This window comes from Etheostoma cragini, chromosome 17, assembly GCF_013103735.1.
Source record: "Etheostoma cragini isolate CJK2018 chromosome 17, CSU_Ecrag_1.0, whole genome shotgun sequence".
Lineage (NCBI taxonomy): Eukaryota > Metazoa > Chordata > Actinopteri > Perciformes > Percidae > Etheostoma > Etheostoma cragini.
The window spans coordinates 3,181,428-3,190,856 of record NC_048423.1 but is presented as its reverse complement, the minus strand read 5'-3'; the positions used below and the strand labels follow the sequence as shown (position 1 = coordinate 3,190,856).

Sequence of the window (9,429 nt, the reverse complement as noted above, 5' to 3'; positions counted from 1 at the left end):
CGCGTGTGTGTGCGTGTGTGTGTATGTGTGCGCGTGTGTGTTCTGTCAAACCACTTTTTATTAGGCTGATAAAAATAGAGCTTATTCTGTATTCATAATTGGTGACAAAGCGCGTCTTTGTCGACTCAAAGTTCAGGAGGAGAGGTGTTTTATTTTTTATTTTGATTAAATAAGACTAAAGCTCTCCCTCGAAGTTAATGGGTGCCGCTACGGGGACTCTCTTGTGTCGGCCTACTGCAATATCTTTATTGGATTTGTGTCGGTGGACTGCTTCACTCGTTAAATCGTCCCGTTTCAGCTAGACCTAGGCCTACCTGTTCTTTTAATATTTTTTTTTGGAATTCAGGCTATTAGTCTACTTACATACTCACTTATCCTACTCAATAAATCCTGAATAATTGATTGACCAACCTAATAAGTAACAATTATATCGCCTGTTGGAAATGGAACACACGGAAGTATTTTGATGTCTTGTGGATGTTTGTGGTTGTTAATGCCAGTCGCTGTCCACTCAAATTTTGGGGAGTGTGAATTTTCATCATAAAAACTGAAGGATTGAATGGGCCTTGGAATAAATAAACCATAAACACCCCATTGGATGATCTGAAAAATGCAACGACACGAAGGTAAAAGCAGGGGCTGTTTTTTTTGTAATTGACATTGTGGAGGCACATGAATCCATCTATTGGTCAAAGGAGTCTGGGGTTGTTTGAGATGTAGAAAAACATTATTTAGCTACATTATTAAGTTTTAAGAGGCTGAAAACGTTGTCATTAAAAAAATCCTATTTAGCCCCTTGAAGACTTTCTTCATTGTTTGAGTGAGAAAGTGAAATCCCATTGGCTAGAGAGGGTTGACAAGCAGGACAGGGGCGTGAGCTTTGAGACACTCTTTTCTTAGAACCTTCTAACCACAATAAATCCATTTCCAACATAGACCTTGATCGCTGTCTCTTGTGCACCCTTAGCGCCATCCGCTGGCTGGATGAGGTTATCTGAGCAGAACAAGCTCTCTGTAGGAGGGAGTCTCAAACTGCATCATGCAAGAGAAGACATCTCACCTAGCGGGGCCCTTTAATACATTCATCCGTACACTTTTTTGTATTTAGCACTTGATCAAATTAGTAGAAGCTCTGTCATCTGGTCTCAGTAATAAAATAAAGAGACACGTCATCACTTATAATTTGATTTCGGCTGTTACCCTTGAGGATCCAGGCTGAAAGATATTATCCAGATCCTCTAGATGGCAGTAACCTCATGTCTGCTCTGGTGATGCATCGGGGAGTCGAGCTCAACCTTCTGTTGCAGGCTGACATATACATGTATGTGCCAGACTGCAAGAGGTAGGGGAACACACTGGCAACATTGCCCACAATGCATTGCCATGAGCAAATGCCAACCGTTTCAGAGATGTAGTGAGTTAGAGAGTTGGTGAAGCATTATTAGTGCTATTGTATTGACTCCATCTATTTTTTATTATTTTTAGCAGCATCGCTTTTACTATTACGTTACTAGTTCTTTATGACTACTTTCTTGTTGCTATTACTAGCACTATTACCATTACTTACTACTCAGTGGAAACCCCTAGCATGTATAACCAGCAGAAACATTTAGCATATAGTATAAGATATAAGAGCTATAAGGTACATAAACATTTTGAGTCCTTGAATATTAATATTTATCAACAATTATTACTTCTCCCTTGAAGACATATTTTATATTACAACTCTGTTTAATTGTCATTTATTACAGTTACCGCAAGAGTTAATTGTGTTAATAGTTAATAACTACATGAATCTGCTTCAACTACATCATGGTGACTTATAAATCATTTATTACATATTTATTAACTGCTAATAAATGCTAAACAGTTAGGTTAATATAAAGTGTTGCCCTTTTCACTCTCATGTCTATTATTGCTACAAGAAACTACTGCTGCTAAAATTAATACTGATACCAACCTTAATTCAACTACTACCAATACTGCAGTACTGCTACTGACGCTTTTTCTCCTTTCAACAATAATGCTGCTGCTACAAATACCACTACTATCACTGCAGCTGATTTTACCCCTAATACGCCTCTACAACTTCTTTATTTACTTAACTACACACATGCCTCTGTTACTGCTCCTACTATAAGTTCTAATAGGCCTACTTTCTATTTGTCTACAATTACTGTCAATGCATTATCGATATCTTTAAGACGGTTAAAAAAAAAATGAAAATGAGACTAAAACAGGGCTTAGCAATAAAAGAAGAAAAAAAATTGAAAATAAGATTAAAACAAGGCTTAGCAATAAAAGAAGAAAAGAAATCTGTTTAAAATGTGCCTGTGTTGGTCAAAGAAAAAAGGCTCTAATGGTCGAGTTTATTGTAGGTCATTAGGTTGAATGTCTTTACTTCCAACCAGAAACACAATCTCTCCTTTCATCTCCTTGTCTTTCTTTTTACGTCACACACAAATACACACTCATGCACAGCCGTACTCACACAAACACACAGACACACACACACGCACACACAAACACAGAGACTGAGTGCAATCTGTGAGACAAAGAAAGAAAAAAAGAAAAAAGAAAGAAAGAGACAGCAGACCGTCTGTATTGCCCCAATAAAAGTCATTAGGTTGAGGAAATGGTGGTTGTGACGGTGTGGTGTGGTGTAGTTGTTTTGCGGTTCAAGGTTCATGTGCAGCCTTGGACTCACTGTTCAAAGTCTGGGTTGAGACCCCAGATTGGAAAGAAAAAACAAAAAATGACAAATAAACTATTTACCACTTTTACATATTATCTTTTAAAGCTTGACGCTTACATTTAATATCAGTTCAACCTTGGGCAGCAATTACCTTAATAACCTGCTTTTTAGTTATGGTTGTGTTTACGATTTAGGCTCATCCAACTAAAATGTGAGCCTATTTAATTTTGCTTCTGGGTATACTTTTTTGTTGCCAGTGTCATCAAAAACATGTTAATTTACTTTTTATTACTATGTAAAGCAGTCAGACAACATCCTGTGAATTGCTTCCAACAGTGCTGTTACAAACCAGCATTAAAATAAGCAATACTTACTTGTGTGTGTTGTGTTCCTATGTTCTTCTTATTTTACAAGACATTTCATTTGATATAACACATTTTAAAAGTGTCTGAACTGGTTTGGGCAAAATTTAAAGTCTAATAATAATTCCACAATCAGACTAATCCGATCCTCTAATTGTCACATGAATTGGCGATGTTTGATTTCTTTGTAAATTAGAAATGGATTTAAAATTCATGAAATTATACCCTAAAGTTTACCTCAAGTTTTTTTTGATCAAATTAAGGATTACACCCCCGAGAAAGCCCTGCAAAGCCGTTTCAAAACAAACAACAAACAGTTCCTCTTAGAGATATATTTTAATACCTTGTCTTCAAGTGTACATGTTCTGACATAAAATGCATGCATACATTGAAATCCAAACTGGGTAAGGGTACAATAAATGCAAGGACACACACTTGGAACAAAAGTAGAAGATAGGCATGAACAACTCATTGATCGTCATTCATAATTTAATCACATTAAATTACAAAGCACATCAAAGTAAACCAACCAATAGGATTGCACTCATATTGCTCTCTTACGCAGTCAGTCTTTACAGTATTTTGCCAGAAAATATAGACGCAAAATGGCAACGATAACAAATGTCATAGATATCGCACACAAAAAATTAGATTGTCTTTGCTTGCCTAAAATTAGTATATTTGCATTGTATTTGGTCTTTACATTTAATTGTAAACAATTTCACATGGACAGCAAGCGGATTAATAATCCAATAACTGTGACTATCAATTCAGATTGGTAGATCGATAGAAACTAACTTATATACACGCACAGGGCCTCTATCAATAAATTGTCAACACCAAAACACACAATAAAAATGTGACATCCTAAACAAGGGGCTCCACAGTTGAGCATATAAAAAGCTAGTACATCTGGATTTAATGTTTCCCTACATTTAGTTTTTTGAAAGAATAAAGAATGTATATGCTCTTTCCTTGGTATTTATAGGACATGAGGCAGAGAGAGGTTTCATTTCTTCCCAGTGAGCCACATGTCTTCAGATGAGGAAGTTGGGTTCAAATAAGGCAAGAATGCCTTTGATGAAAAGTCAATAAAATCAAGAGCCAGACAGAAGAATATTCATTAGTTGTTGGTGTTTTTGACTGCTCAGGATTTGACTGTACTCTAGAAAAACATGGGGGCTAACTCTGAGCCTTGGGGTTCTCCTTCGATGGCAGGAAGGAACATTATCTATTTATCTGAACACAATGGAGCCTGGTCTTTGTGATGATATCATACAGATGCCCTTCGGCTAATACAGATGTACTGTGCTTATTCCATGTTGTAAAGGGCTCATTTCATGGACTGAAAGATTACATAAAATGCAAGTCTCCTTCAAACACTGTCCAAGGCACTCTATAGGGTTTGTGCCTTGGAAATTAAAACTGACATGGCAGTATGTAGCCTATGTTCAAAATTACCAGTCTATATTTTTTTTATCTATTATTTTTTTACCTTTATGTTTGTCCCTGTAACCTCGCTGCAGGGTTGGAATGATACAGTGCTGTGACAGTGTTTGCAGAGTTGTCACACAGTTTGCGCCTGACACTAAAAGAAAGACTCTCTTACTTCTTTCTTCCTCCTCCTTCCATCAGAACAGGTGATATCCTGTGTTGTACAGCAGCCTCTCTCTTTTCAATTTCTTCTCTTTCATTCTTCTGTTCTGGAACCAGATTTTCACCTGTCTGAATCAGCAAAGGATAAAATAGATAAATAGAATTGGATTTGTTTGCGCTGCTGTTCTAGTAGAGATGTAAGTTATACTGAAATAAAAAGCAACATATCAGACAGAATATTCAGAATACTCAATGTAATTACATGATGCACATCACCAACATTTTTTTTTTTATTTGGTTACGCCACAACAAACAATTTTATTCATTACCAAGTCATCTACCAATTATTTTCCTGATTAACGCCATAAAATTGTAAAACACGCCCATCAAAATTGTAACTGTAAAACTAAAGTAAATAAGTTAGTGTTACGTAGTGTTGAAAACGACAAAAAAAGTGACAAACACTGAAAACAAGCGTCAAAAGTGTTGAAAAAACGGACAAAAAGTAAGAACATTTAAAAACATTGATAAAAAGTGTCAAAAGTGTTGATTTTCAATTTTGACGGGAAGACAACACAAGGGTTAAATCTCAGACCAGCAGTCCAAAACCCAAAGAAATTCAGTCCTAAGGATATAAACACAGTGGAGAATTAGATTTAGCAGTTATCAAATAGTTGCTGATTCATTTTCTGTGATTAATTCCCTTCCAATGTATCCATGGTTACTGTAATTCTATTAATTCCATAACACTTTGCTAACAACAACAAGAAGACACCAGTCACCAGCCATGCAGGGCTTAATCAGAGGGCTTCTCTGCAGCCTGAAGCGTAGGTGAGTGGAGAAACAATCACCCTAGCTCTAATTTAACCTCATCTAACCCCAACTGGACCAATGTTGGAAGTGTTCACACCCCACCCCCCCAAAAAAGAAAATGTGAAATTGAGTAAGAATACTTGAAAAGAATTTACTCAAACCTGTATATAACTTGTTAATATGTTTAATATTTATATAGTCTAGCCAGTCTTTTATGTATTATTGGAAATAAATCTTCCAGTTGGTGATGGAAAAGTGTGTTGATGTGGGCATGTGTTTTGTTCTGCCAGTTTATTATGTTAAGGTTTTAACACGGTTACAGGTGTGACTGGGCTTCTATGACACAAAAAACAGATTGTATTTTACAAATCTCTTCATATATGAGCCTGTGATTTGGAACTGGGGTCTAGCCCTGCCCTACAAAACTGAATTAACGTAATATTGTAAATTGCACGCACCGATCGGTCAGGCGCAGAAGGCGGGACAGCTGCACGCGTCTTTCCTTGCTGATGTATACGTTGAATAGAAAGTGTCTCTCCAGCTCTCTGAGCTGCTGCTTGGAGTAAGGACAACGCTTCCTCCTCCTCCCACAGGGCTCTGATGGAGAGAGAGGGACAGCGATACACCTTGAGAAAAGAGTTATTACACAGAATAGTAAAAAAACTAATTTTTATCTAGTTGTCTAATGTAATAGAAGAAAATTACTAATGTACTACAACACGTTTGTTTAGAGGACACCTGTCTCTTTTAACATCCAAAAGAGATGAGTGACAACCAGTCTGTGAATTAGTCTGAGTTTAATGTAACTGATTTTGTTTTTGATTATTTTTATACTTTTTTTAGCCTTTAATGGGTAGGACAGATACAGACAGGAAAGTGGGAGAGAGATGGGGGATGACATGCAGCAGGGCCACAGGTCGGAATCAAACTCGGGCTGCTGCAGTAAAGACTGAACCTTAATATATGGGGCGCACGCCCACCAGGTGAGCTACCAGGGTGCCCTTACATTTTGATTTTCTTTGTTACATTCCACACAGCCAGGCATTGACAGGAAAACACTCACTGTACATCTCAGACATCTCAAAATACATATTAGACAATAAAATAAATTATGACATAGCAATTCAAATTCAAACGTATCTAGAATTTTGAGAATAAGTAAAACAAAGAGAAAAAATTATATATAGGTTTGCATTAACCACAATACAATGGTGTTTGACAACACTAGTGTGGTGAAAATAGAGAGACCATGTAGATCAATCAATCATGTGAGATGGGAGATTCTCCATGTAGACAGACAAGGTTGCCATATTTTAATAAAAAATGTCTTGTTTCTTGTTCATTAGGTTATCTTTTCCAGACGTATGCAGCTGTTCACTTCTGAGAGCTATACTCCGACTGGCAATGGGAGATCTGACTTCTGTTTTATTGCAATGCATTTTTTGCCAATGGCCTGTAGGCTTTTTGTAAGCTTGATGGAATGATGATGTAAGATTTTAAGACTTTACCCAAAAGTAATATCTTAAGACGCAGGATGCATTGGGTAGGTAACTAAAGCATCACAGATCCCCCTGTGAAGAGACTTTTTTAATCTATACACTGCCAAGTGAAATGAAAGAAAGTACATTTATATTAAGAGGCGAGCTAAATCTGCTGTAAAACAATAAGATTTGTAACTTTTAATTTAAGGTTAACGCCAAGGTCGAAGTCGGAACAGTGAGTTCAAAACCTGACTGACCAGAGCCAGAGCCGATAATTACAACGTGTTTACATTAGATTATTTTGTAGATTTGTAAATGTGTAAGTCACAGGCAAAACATGCTTATTTAGGCCCACATGCAAAGTTAGTAGGCTATATGTGACTGTTTACTATTTCAGCCCGTTGGGAGAGCAATTGGCAACAAAGAAAATTCAAAATATTTTTATTTTGTCATTTGATGAATAATCACATATCAAGCCTACAATTTTAAAATAGCAATAGGCTGAACACAGCATGCAGGCTCCCATTTTAGAGAGATTATGTTGCTATATTGGGGCCATTAAATACATTCCTTAGGTTGTGGACATGTAGAGAAGAAAGAAGCTAAAACAGTACACTATAGGCTATTAGCGTAGGTTTTGTGTTGTTAATTGTTACATTATATTCAGTCCTGTATCCCAAGAGCTTTGAAAAGACGAACCTGTTCTTATCTTATCAGAATCAGAAGACTTTATTGATCCCCTCAAGGAAATTATTTAGTTGGCTCACAATCAAATTAAAAATAAAATAAGAGTAAGAAAAGTCAATAAGTGTATGAAGTAACATATGAGAACTAAATAAAAACTTAAGTAAGTAGAGATTAGGTTACAAGTAAGATTTGGTTAAAAAGATTGTTTCAAATGGATTGTAGCTTACATATTCTATTGTAGCAGTGTAACGGACATAAATAAGTAGACCGCAGTGTAAATATAAGTAGGAGCAAAACGATTAGACTGAGTAAAGACATAGTAGCAGTCTACACAACAGCAACATATATAAATAAAAAGAGGTAACTATTAGGCTTTTGCCTGAACAAAAGGTCCATAAATGGCTGCCCCCGTTGGGCCTAGCCTTTCACAATATATGTGTAAGGAGTAGAAATGATAATGTCTGTGTTTTAAGAGGCTCTAGCCTATTTATCTAGCCTAGGCCCTATTTGTTTTTAAATAAATTAAACTGTTTATCTCATTGAAATTGAAGTAGGCTAGTCTGTATGTCTTTCACTTACTCGGGCCTTGGCTGTAGTCTCCTGCACTGCCGCTGGATAACGGCGCATCCTCCTCGTCCTCCTTCGCAGCCTGGGGTGACTCGGACCCCTCCCTCACCTTGCTGCTTTCCCCGGTGTGACAGCTCTTCCACTCGGCCGGATTCGTCTCTTTCTCCTGTTGGCTCCCAGGTTCGGGCTTAATCTGGGTTCTCGGATTTACTACTTCTTCCGAGTAGTCGAGAATCTGCTCGAAAACCTGCGGCAGGACTCTGTTTTGCCCTGCCGGGAAGAGAAGTCGAGCGTCCGGATTGAACGCCGTGTGTCTGCCGGGGAAACCCCGCGGGTCTCCGGGAAACGACTGTGCGTGAAAACGAGAGCCTGGGGCGCCGTTAGCCGCTCCGCCGTACAGAAAGCACTCGTTACCGGTGTTGAATATCGTCTCCGACGAGGATGGTAAGCCCTGGTACTCGTGAAAACCCACTTCCCCCGGCAAGCTGAGGCAGGATGGCGCCCCAGAGGCGATGGGACGGTTCGCCTGGTGGAGACTCCATTTCCACGGACGAGGATACTGCTGCCGCGGCTCGTGGTGGCAGTAGCCCCGGTAATCCGGCAGTCTTCTCGCTGAAGCGGTGCTATGGTCCAGGAGAGCTGCGCCGTTCTTCGTTAAAAACGGTGACGTGATGGAGCCAAAGTCAGACTTTGACGGATAGGTACAGCTCGGTAAATACATGGACAATTAAAATTCTCTCAGTTCTAACAGGCTGTGGTTTGACAAACTATCTAACAAAGTCATTCACAGGGTAAAGGTAGCCTACCCTTAATTATATTTTCACATGGGCACAGCTAATTAGGAGCTAGGTTAACCCTAAATGTAGAAATTAGGCTGTAATCAATAGGCCTATAAACATTAACATAAACCTAGCTCTAGCTCAGCTCGTGACCTAAGTCCTGACAGATAAAACAAGAGACATAAATATTATAGCCTATAAAAGCCTCTCTCCCCATCTCTGCGTTAGCCCCAATGAAACCACCTCTCAATGGTAAGTGAGAAAAACAGTCTTTGACCTTGATCCCGCCCAAACTGGGTCTGCTGGGTAAAATATAAAAGGCTGGGCTGCAAGTTTTCCTTGGCAGGCCATGTCAACCCCAAGCCACACACACACACATACATACACATATACAAACTATGCCAACAATAGTACTGTAGTTAAACCTTTTCTGTACAAAACATAAATAC

General features: G+C 38.3%; 1 protein-coding gene across 1 annotated transcript; it reads right to left on the bottom strand.

The window, feature by feature from the left end:
- Window positions 1–3,420: 3,420 nt before the first annotated feature.
- LOC117960175 (homeobox protein Hox-D11b-like) lies at window positions 3,421–9,429 on the bottom strand. Its single transcript, XM_034897868.1, has 3 exons — window positions 8,214–9,429; window positions 5,925–6,063; window positions 3,421–4,782 (listed from the first exon to the last, which is right to left on the bottom strand). The coding sequence occupies exons 1-3, from the start codon at window positions 8,920–8,922 to the stop codon at window positions 4,689–4,691; spliced, it is 942 nt and encodes a 313-aa protein (XP_034753759.1). The 5' UTR covers window positions 8,923–9,429; the 3' UTR covers window positions 3,421–4,688.